The sequence below is a fragment of the Notothenia coriiceps genome, unplaced genomic scaffold, assembly GCF_000735185.1.
Source record: "Notothenia coriiceps isolate Sejong01 unplaced genomic scaffold, NC01 NC01_scaffold00027532, whole genome shotgun sequence".
Lineage (NCBI taxonomy): Eukaryota > Metazoa > Chordata > Actinopteri > Perciformes > Nototheniidae > Notothenia > Notothenia coriiceps.
In genome coordinates, this window is record NW_011360233.1 from 46,346 (window position 1) to 57,825 (window position 11,480).

The 11,480-nt window shown below is 40.7% G+C and overlaps 1 protein-coding gene across 2 annotated transcripts in view; it reads left to right on the top strand.

The window, feature by feature from the left end:
• The first annotated feature begins 819 nt into the window (after positions 1-819).
• The window catches only part of LOC104957657 (5'-AMP-activated protein kinase subunit gamma-1-like), a 36,922-nt gene continuing 26,261 nt past the window's right edge, over positions 820-11,480 (top strand). The window contains exons 1-3 of one of the 2 annotated variants that reach the window (XM_010785306.1): positions 820-1,022; positions 2,450-2,515; positions 4,225-4,471. In XM_010785306.1, coding sequence (XP_010783608.1) covers positions 939-1,022; positions 2,450-2,515; positions 4,225-4,471 — 397 coding nt within the window. In that variant the 5' untranslated portion in view covers positions 820-938. Of the gene's footprint in view, positions 1,023-2,449; positions 2,516-4,224; positions 4,472-7,504; positions 8,063-11,480 lie in introns of those variants that run through there. The other variant, XM_010785307.1, reaches the window with a different exon arrangement.

Sequence of the window (11,480 nt, forward strand, 5' to 3'; positions counted from 1 at the left end):
TATTTCCAATTTATGCTACATTGTACTCCACTACAATTTAGAGGTAAATATTGTACTTTTACTCCACTACATGTATTCAATACCTAGTTACTTTACAGACTTGGATTAATAATGTGAAATGTAATCAATCAATGAAACGGACCAATCTGCATCATGAGTAGCCTACTTTTATATATTTTGATGCTTGTACTACTTTTGTATTTTTACTTGAGTAACATGTTGAATGCAGGACTTTTACTTGTAACAGAGTATTCCTACGCTCTGGTACTTCTACTTTTACTCAAGTACAAGATCTGAGTACTTCTCCCAACTCTGAATATTATGCACATTATTAATTTGTTCATAATCTACATCGCAGTTTATTATTGTCAATCCAACCAGGTACAATCTGAGTCACACTGACATCTGTCGGTGGAGTTTCTCATTGCAGCCCACACTGCCTGGTGTTGTGTCGAAATAAGCTTCCCCTTTAAAAATCTGCTTTCTTGGCTGTGTGCCCTCCGATTGGTTTTACCTTGTTTTTCCACCGTTTAAAGAAATTATTGTGGAAAGAGAAGTGAACAAGTAAACATGTAGAATTTGCTCTCGATTAAAATGACCTCATTTTAAATTAACTGGACTGTGTCATACATTTAAACGAAACGTTGACTGACTGAATGATGCTGTTTACATTTCAAAAGTCCGACAGAGACACACATTTATTGAGGGTGCGGACTGCTACGTAACACCTGTAAACAGTCTATGGTTGACGCTCATTCGAAGAAGCGTGCCCTGCCTCTTTTCGCGGCCGTGCCTACTTCCTGGTAGATGAAGCAGCGCCTCAGTTTTGACGTAGTAAGAAGAGGAGCAGCTGCTGAAGTGAAGGTGGAGAGGCTGCTGTTGATGGTCTTTAGCACTTTGTTTGCACACGTTTTCATTTTGGCTCCTTTGAAGAAAACATGGGAAGCACCGTGATGGAGTCCAGCAAGGACAGCTCAAAGAAAATGCCAAAGAAGAAGAAAAGCCTGCGGATTAACATGCCTGTGAGTCGGTGAAGTATCAACTAATGTGGCTTCTTGCTGTGAATGTTAAAAACCGAGCTTGTCATTGAACTTTTCAGGACATCAGGAGGGACACTTTTAGTCAGGGTTTATTGCACATCTGCCTGTACATGAACGCGGCAGAAGAACATGCACGATTGACAGCTGTCTCTGTGCTAGGACTTTTAAATGCAACAGAGGAAATAACATGTATTTTGTTAGGCGAGCCCATGCTGGAAACAGTTGTTTGGTTGCAATGACACATTTGTAGACACTTCCTTAAACGTTTTGATCAATATGTCCTGTAATGTGTTGACATTGTAGCCATTAACAGCGTTACTAACTAACATTAGGGCTGAAATTAACCTTTTGTTTTATGTATCTACAGAAGATGTAGCCTACTCTAACCATTTGGGTATTGTGAGGAAAAACAAATAAGCAAACATTTATGAGGAACCAATGTGCTCTAAATTAGCAAGTCATGCTTTATTATTTTCTATATAAAGAGCCTTTGTTTGCAGTAGTGATTCACAGATTGTGATTAGTGTTATATAGTGAATAGTGATTATTTGCTTTATTCAACATACTGGGCAGGCAATGACTGTCATTTTCTCCACAAGCCTTCAAAAGACTGTGAAGCTAACAGTTTTACTGCATACTTTAAAAGCTTTTTCAAACCTTCTGTTTTTCAAGGTTAAAATAAAGTATGTTTTAAACACTGAGCAGTACCAACTTTTTTGTTTTGTCTTTAAGGTGTATGACATGTTACTGTAGCTTACTGTGAATAGTTTTTTGAATGGCATCTATCAGATCCACCAATTGCAAGCTCTACAACATTTAACTGTACATCTATTGGATACTATCTCTGTCTCCTGTACAAGCATTTGGTAAATAGTTGCCTTTGTGTTGCCTTCTTTGGAAAATGACCTAAGAAAAAGTGCCTGCAGCTGAGAGTCTCATTTACGGATTCATGATGCATTCATGTGCAGATAATTAGATTGGAAGAAAACATTTCCCCAATAGTAAGCCTGTGAATTACAACACTTTTTTGTGATCAACACTCAAGTTGTGTGTTGTTGAAGTTCTCAGACATGAACCATGAACTTCACCTATGTTACAAATATGGCCATAAACAAACTTTCTGCTGAACTTCCCCATAGTGGAATGTAAAACTCAACCTTTGGTATGCGAAAGGTTAAGTGTTGTGTTTGCTTACTTGCAAAAGTTTCCGCATTGGCCAAACATGTTTTTCTTCTTCTTGAGTGGTACAATTTTCACTTTTAATGATGAAGAGAAGGAATAATGTACCCTTTCTGAAATATGCATAACTATTTAATAGTGGCAGAGAAAGCATGCATTTTTCCTGTTATAACTTGCAGTTTTGTTTTAATGCTGTATTTCCTTGACATTCAGATTTGTGTTTTGTGCAGGACTTTGGTGCATTTACTTCCCCACAAGTGGAGACAAGTGACTCAACAAAAAGTGGCTCTAAGATGGTAAATAAAGAATTTCCGTGCCTCCATTATTTTCCTTTACTTGCCAATTGTTTTTCATGCTTGTTTTTTCCAGCACATGGTTTATCTTGTCACGTTAGCTCTTGTTTGTTTGGCCTTGAACACATTTAGCCGTGTATTTAAGGGAGAAAGATATTCCTCAATTATATCTCGCCCTTTCTGCCAACCCTGACCGGTTTACAGTAACATTACACCCTCTGTGTTCAGGCATAGCAAGATCAAGAAATTGATTTTCTGAAAGAAAGCAGCCACTTCCTACTGTCTGCTCTGATTGATTAGAATAGGAGTAAACCTCGATCATTAGCTCATATCCACCAGAGTACATTCTTCACTTTTACCCCAATAGCATTATGTAATGCTGATATAAACCTGCATTCTCCTGAGTTTGTATCCAGACAAACCCTGAAAGTTCAGTTGCCTTAACAAGCTCTTGCACAATGACAGAGGGAGAGGCACACAGAACAGATGGGTGTGTGCTCACGCTCCTACAGATTTGTCACAGGATTGGTCTAAACACAAATGTGCTTCTAAGCGAGCCTCTAAGCAAATATCCGTACCAGAGTGACCAGACAAAACAATTATTCCCTTTTTCATTTGGTATTATCAGTGCATTGCAGGGCTTAGGTTCTGTCTACATCTAATATGCATACTCTGTTTTGTTGAGGCTAGTTATTATCCAGGCTTATTATCCACCAACAATGTAATCAAAACACTCCTGTTACGTTTGAATGTTTTCTGTAAATACAACCTCCTAGCTGGAGATTGCTGCGTACTATAAAGCTTCACTGTTTCAGTTCCCACAAATGGTTAAAATATTTGTTGTTGGCACATCCCGAGCAGACAGCTCAGTGGTGGGAGGAGGCGCTCGCTGACTCAAACGAGATTGGCTGCCATGCCCCCTGTTTTGTTTTGGTGTCTGCACAGCGAAAAGAGAAGCATTTATATCAGTGTGTTTACAATATATTGACCTTGCAAAGACTTATAAACACAGAAAGTCAAAATGAGTAAATATGCTTTAGTTTGGCCAATGAGAGCAGATTTTCTTAAAGTGAACCTGTAGGTGATGTTACTTACTGATATGATGATGCCCTGTGCAGCATGATATAATTAAGATAGTTAAATAAAGAAAGTTTTGACCTGTACGATGTTTTGTGAGTACAGGATACACTGCAAATTTGATATGGTTTCCTGTTCAGCTCTGATTAAGTCTTGCACAGATGGGTGTGCAGACAAACTGAGAGGTTTCTGCCAAGCAATTGTTTAGTTAGTCAAATGTTCTCTGAAGGGAATTTCACTGCAAAACACGTTAATAATGATATGTCCAAGAGGTCTCTGGTTTAAAAGAAAGTCCAGAATTAATTAATACACTTTTATAGATCAGATAGAATATTTGTCTTATTGCACCTTGCACACAACCACATTCTCAATTTTCTTTTTATGACATAACATTGAGTGTAGCAATGTGCTTGAGTAAACAGTACAGTGTTGTATATGTGTGGGGAAAAGAAGAAGTAACCAAACGAAAGCTCCCACAAAAAGTGCAATCAGCGGCAGTCATTTCACAATAAACCTCTCTCTAGATTTGCAGCATGCCTCTCACACAACACTGTGGTTACACACTGAACATAACCCTAACTTTAAGAAAGGTGCAGACAAATAAATTGTTTTTATTTCCTCATTGTCTCTTTCAGGCAGAACGTCAAATCCATTCAGCCAGCCCCACCAAAGGCGAGTCAGTGAGGAGCCCAGCCACGCTGCCCCTGCATTCTCAGTCTGCTCCAGTGCCAGTGAGGACCAGTTCAGGGTCTCCAAAAACTTTATTCCCCTATCCCTCCCACCAGGACAAATCCCCCCGCCGCTTGAGCTTCAGTGGTATCTTCCGCTCCTCATCCAGCTCAACGCCTCCAATCATCAAAATCTTCTCCAGGACGAGGAAAGGTGAGTGGAGAAATTAACTTACGTAGTTTACTTTTGGTGTATTAGTGCATTAATAGAATCATTAACAAAATAGGAAAACAAATATGTATACATATATTTAAAAATAGTATTAGATATACTGTAACTATGTAACTATTTCAACTTAATCTTAAACCTAAGCTTAGCAGGGATATGCACAATTATATCCAATAAATGTTCAAAGTAAAGAATACGCAATGTACAGAAAAATTATTCAGAAAGATGTGCATTAGTGAAACGCATAAAAAGTATAAATATGTTAATTTGTGGTCAGGGGGCTACTGTGGCTGTAAGGTAGTGTGGTCGTCTGGCAATCAGTAGGTTGGGGGTTTGATCCCAGTGCGTGCGATCAAAATGTCGATGTATCCCGATGGTGTTATGTATGAAAAAGTGAGAATGGGTAAATACTGACTTGCATATGTAAAGCACTTTCAAGACTCCTAAAGATTGGATACAGCTCGATATCAAATACAGTCAATTTACCATAATGTAACCTGTAGTACTATTGTATCTTAAACGTTTTATAAAAGTAAAACACAGAATGACAGCTGTTGCCAATGCAGAATAATAATCATGATGTTGTGATCTTTTGCAAGAGCGGGTCTACGAGGAAGACCTTTGTAAAGAAAGCAAGACACAATAGATGCATCTATGTCATCATGATTGTTGTGGTTTCCTGCTTTTTACAGAGCTAAAGCCACACAAAGGAACCCGTCTACGTGATTGATATCAGGAGTTCAGATATGTTGTAGCTTGTGACAAAATATACATCAATACAAGTCATGCAGCTTTTTCTCAGACACACACAGTGAGCATCTTTCTGAGGATAAGGAAGTAGAAGCCACGATTTCATCATGGTGAAAAGAAATCAAACTAAATCCACTGCTTTGTGTTGTACTTTCCTGCGGGCTAACACGGTGACAAGCCTCTTCAGGAAGATGGGCGCTTAAGGTGCAGAAAGATGTTTCATCAAAGATTCATTATCAGTCATCCTCTTAATATAACTTTCCAAGGGAAAGACAATGGTTGACTTTGTTTATTGTCAGAGTCAGAGAGGAGTTTATTTTGTATCTCCCTAATGCTAGCATTAGCAGTGCATTTCAAACCAAGATTATTAGGTTAAGTTACAGGTTTTTTGTCCAGGTGGGAGCCCTGCCATACTTTCCACATCAAAATGAAACGTCATTGAAGGTAATACTGGCATCACTAAGAGTTAGAAATGAGAACAAGGCCTTGTTTTATGAGGAGCAGAACGTACAACCAGATTTCCAGCTCTGATGTCTCCATGCTTTTGGTTGGCTGATTATTACATAACAAAACCAAGCCTGTACTACATGGAAACGGGCCTGCTGGAAGCATCATCACAGAGATGAGTCATATGTTTTTGGCTTCTACATATACCCATTCTTCTCTTTCCTTGCACAGGGTCAGTTTGGCAGTGGCTGGCGGAATTAGCTATGTTAGAGCCAGACCTCAAGAGTGTGCAAGTAAAACACACCAAAAAAGCCCTGCGGCTACAGGCCTCTGGTCTCTCTGGATTTCTAAAGTTTGATGTGGTTTGAGACGTTAAATCCTTTCGGTTTCCTTTTTTAACTAATGATGTGGCTTTAAGTGAATGTGGGCCAATGATGAAAATTACAGGCAACGAAGAATGCTTTTACGGCAAATGAATATTATCCAGTGACTGAGTGGGCACACAAGCTTTTCCCATTTGGGGGATGTTTTTGTAGACACCCTACTTTCACCACAAGGGTGTGCTCAAGGCAAAGTCTTGTTTTAGTTATGTTTAAGCTGTCAGTTCTATATGTCCTGTTATCATCAGTATTTCTGGCCATTTTAGTCAACATAGAGGTATTCTTTAAGATTTTGAAATGTTCCTGAACATCATATTTAGTATAATTTAGACAAAACTACTTTCTCAGTTGCATTTACATCCATATCTGCTTCAAATATGACCAGAAGGTTTTTCAGTCCCGTCTGCTCCATCGCCTGGACATTGTCAGTCTCCCAGCGCTGAAAGCGACTGTGTTGCTATCATTCCCTTATCTGGAAGTGACCAGACTCTCAGAAGCTCCTCGTACAACCATGCATAATTGTTTCCCCTCTCTCTCTTGCTCTCTCTGTTGCTACTGTGTGCTGTATGTTGTCAGTAAATAAAGGAAACGAGCAGTTTTCCCTTTCCATATTTGACAAGGCGCAGACCCTACAAGGGCAGGATGATTATGATTTGGATTTTGGAAGCTGAGCTAGGGAAAACCTAAAAAATACACAATTTAAAATCCTCATGGATCTGAAACATAGCAACTATAGATACAAACTGCAGTGAATTAGCTTTATTAGGATACTGAAAAACACGAGTGAGCATCGCAGGATGTTTGAGGTAAGATGACCCTCACTCATATTAGCCGTTGACCCACTGAGCAGAGTGGAACACTTGCATAACGGGTTAATTGAGATCTGTACTCGACACGCTGTAGCTAATGTCAGTAACAGATACTGAGAGTGCCATCTGTTACGGGTTGGGGAGACAAGTGGTGTTGAATGGAGGCTCTCTGATCAGCTGACAGAACATGGGATGTCCCCACACTGTCATCCGACGGGGGTTGGCCTCAGCAGTCTTTAAGCTCCCCAAAAGTTACAGACAACTGAGTATACATGACACAGCTGCAGGACTCCAATCTTAAAAACACCACTTTTATGTCTTTTATTTGTAGTTTTCATTTCAGACAATGCTGAGATTGTGTTATCCTCTAATGCTGTGAAGACAAAGTAAGACAGATGTCCTGTTCCTTTGTTGGTAGAGGGAGGGCAGTGGAAAGGAGGCGGGAGGAAGTGCAGCCTGAGCCAATCGCTGGTGTTTCCTTCACGGACTGGCCTCCTTTTTCAGGCTGCTGACATGCGTGCTCTATTAAAGAGACGCCACCCACAGCTGCACCTGACAACTTACACCACTGACACTGCTCAGCGGGGGGAAAGGCACTCCAGTCCCCAGTTATTTGCATCACTTGCGACAGTGACATTTCTTAGCTGAAGCTGTGTGGAAATTACAGCTTTTATACTCAAACGACACAGAACCCTTCTCCCTGCTGGCTCTGTGCTCCGTAGCCCTGGAGGATTTTCTTCTTGCCTGGATATGAAAGCTTAGCCTATATTGGTGACTTGCTGCAGTTGTCATTTTCTGTTTGCAACTACGTAGGTGGATTCCTTCATGAAGTAACCAAGTAGTTTATTTTACATTGTTCATCCATCGACTAAAGGTGACCAGTTTCCTCTTTTTATAAAAAAAAAAGGACCATCCCTCTTCTCTAGAAAGGAAAACAGCCTCCAGATCTGTGGAAAGCAGTTTGATATATTTTTCAACTTAGTTTATTTTCAACTAGCAAATGGTGTGATCTTCACTTCAGACATCACCGCACCCCTCTCGTGATGCAGATGGTCATGGTCAGATTTAGTTTTGAACCAACAACCCACTGTGTTTCATGAAGAGGTTTGGCAGCCTGAGGAGGAGCAAGAAAAAGAAGGAGCAGGATGGGCTAGGAAGCAGGAATCAGTCCGAGGCGTCATGTCTGTCCGGTAATGTGCCATGTCTTCACCTGCTCCGTTTTAGTCCAGCAATCATGGATTCAGATGCTTAATGTTAACAGTCAATCTATACTTTCATGAGTCACATGCTGGTACACCTTTTTAAACAATACATTTTCAAGTTTTCTTTTAGTGTGAACATGTTCCCAGCCTATATATATACACACATAGTAGGTGGTGAAGGCAGTTTGTGATGGGCTGAGGCTCTGCATATAGTTTTGGTGCCGATTACATGGTCCTGGTTTCTTGTTTCACAAATGCATGCACGACAAATTGACAGCACACTGACCAAAGTGGTAAGCTATGTGTGAAGGGTTGAGATTACCTTAAATATCACGCTGCTAAATACTGCACCAACTGCACCATGCATTATGCATTGTGTCTGCTAATTATGTGTTATTTCATTTAAATGTTAAAACAGTGAAATAAATACGATTTGTTTGTATTCCTGTCAACGAGGTAAAGTAATTCATAGCCACTCAATCTGATGCAGTGTCAGTTTGTATCCTAAGGGAGTCTCTTCAGAATAGCTGCTCCATTTTAAAAACGTTATTTAATCGACAGGAGTTATTTTGCCTGAAGTTGGGACAGTCAGAACATGCTAAGATGATGTTTTTTCTTATGTGTGGATGAACATTGACAGAAAAATGGATATCAAACAAAAAGCACCGACCACCATGCGCACTTAAGGCGGCTTTGGTATAATGTGTTAGCTCATAATGCTTGATGTGTCACAGGGACACACTGTGAGACGTTGAAGTGGCTCTTTATCACAGACTTTACAGCTCCTGATTTAGAGCCGGTCTGACCTCGGTGGAGTAGATGAGAGGAGCTGTCCTAATGATGAACGCCCAAATGTAGCGGTGAAGGACATAGTTCATCTTAAAGGCAGAATATACAGCCTGGTGATACCTCCAGCCTATATCAGTCCTTTGATCCAGAGCGTCCACACATTGGAGAGTCAACCGTGTAGCTGCTGACATCTACATGAGACATTTGCAGTAGTCTGTGTGCTTCTATGCATCATTGTGCATGTCCATTTGAATTGTGACTGCACATTTAAATGTTTTGCCATCATGCAGTGAGTGAGCTTGCCTTTTTTGGGTTCCTGATCATTCCCTTGTTGCCTGTATTATGGTGTTTCTAGAAATTGATTTGACCCCCTTGTTGCTAATTTGGTTGACTTGACTATATCATTTATTGCTTCACAATCAACACTCCAGTTCTGACCAGTGCACCAATTCAAAATGCAATTAACAGTTGGGAAACATTGTATTACGCAGCTGGCCAGAGAAAGCTGTATTGTTGAATCTGTAGCAGCTTTGCTTCTGCTCTGACTTCAACCAATAACGATCACGTTGCTCCCCGTCGGCCCACATGACTGAAGCCACCGTGTCGACTCCTCAGGGGGCCCCCACTGAGAGGATCTGGTTTTATGGGTGTTATGTTAACACAGCTCGCAGTAAATTGCAATATAAAAAGCAAGCGTGAGTCGCCACCTGGGTTAATCCGTTACCTTAAGAGCAGCCTTTACACCTCTGAAAAACCACCAATTATTCTGCTGTTAATGTAGGACTTACAGTTTTAATGCTCACAATTAAAATGTGTATTTTAGCGGGGCATTAATTGTTTGGTCTATAAAATGGAATAGAATTTGAGAGAAATGGTCACCCCAGTTTCATAACGTTATGTCTTTTAAATGTTAATATTATCCAGTTAAATGTGATAATAACCTTTTTATAAAGGAAAATCTCCATTTGAAATGCTGAAAACCTTTAGTATTTCAAGGTAATGCAGAATAAATATGAAATACAAATGATTATTTTGTTGGTAAAGTACTTCTACAGTATAACCTTGCATTTCAATGCTGCTTTTGTTTACCAAACATAGACAGAACTGTGTCTATTGCTGAAGTGAATCTTATCAGTATGTAGTACGCTCGTAGGTGACTTCGATCTAAAATATTATAGAGTACGACGTAAGTGTTTTTAATGACAGTAAACTAAGATGGACTGGACTACTTACAAGGCATCCATTTGCTACTTCCTGTGTGGTGTCTATAGCAGCCAGAGAGAGGGCTCCAGCCCGCTGTTATCTCCTCCTGGGGAATGTGCCACAACAGCGGGGCTAAAATAAGAAAGCTACACTGCGGAAGCAGGGCACGCCAGAGAGGGCTGGTGTACGCCAACTAAATGTGAAAAGATAGTGTGGAGTGCGCTTTAAGAGACCAAAGAAACATAGTATATAAAACATTTCTTCAAATGTTTTTATATCTCACGATATTGGTACATCTGTACCTGTTGAATTAGTACGTATAATAAATATAAGGGATACTCAGCTTGCCACACTTTAAATGATGAAGTACTTTATTTCTCAGCCATATGTTAAAATTAGTTTAATAATTGATCTATTTGTTTCATATGACTGAGTCAAATGGGGTTATCTTCTGAAACTGATTCTTGTATTTTCTAGTTGGCCTCATGTGACATTCGCTGTCACACCCATGTTGTATTTCAAGGCATGATAAGGCAACTGGAAGTCCCCAGGTGGAGGCCTAGTCATGTGAAACATGTGATCCTCATTACGCATATCACTCATTGTCAATCCTCAGAAATATGCCTGCATGGCAGAGCAAGGAGAGTGTGAGTGTTGCATGTCAGCCTGCGTAAGATCGTGATGCCTGATGTAAAAGAGCATGTGAGGGCTGTCATGTGACTGACACCTTCAACCTGACACCCCGCAGGAGGAGCTGTGTCACACACAGCTGACGGCTGCTCTGGAGTTTAATGCAGCTGCTTATGTTGCGGACGGGAACTACCGACAACCAGGACGGGGACTACGACACGCCAGGGACGGACAACGGGACACCAGGACGGACAACGACACGCGTAGGACGGACCATACGGACAACCAGAACGGGACTACGACACAGACCACGGGACTACCCCGACCACCCAGGGGACGGACGAACGGACACCAGGACGGACTACGAGTGGAATGAGGGAGAAATTACCGTGGGTCTCCCTAACAACTGTAGGTAAGCCCCCTAGGGGTAGAAGTAAGAAGGAAGAATGTATGACATACCGTAAAAGGTTCGAAACCCTACCCATAATAGAAAAATTAAATAACTTTGTAGATAACGTACCAGGCAGGACCTCTCACTCGGGAGGAGGCAACGGAGAGGGGGTTCGCAGAGTAGGTAAAAAGGGGTAATTGGAAGACCCGAAGAGAAACCTTCGAAAAGGAACAGGCTACCCACTCCCCAGATTTCTGTCTCCCCCAACATATAGTATAAGTATAACCATATCGTTTGAAATTGCTACAACTTAACCCGAATAATGTATTGAAAACTAACCTAAATAAACCTAACAATGGAGGACAAGGAACCAGGGGGGGAGGTGTTAATGAA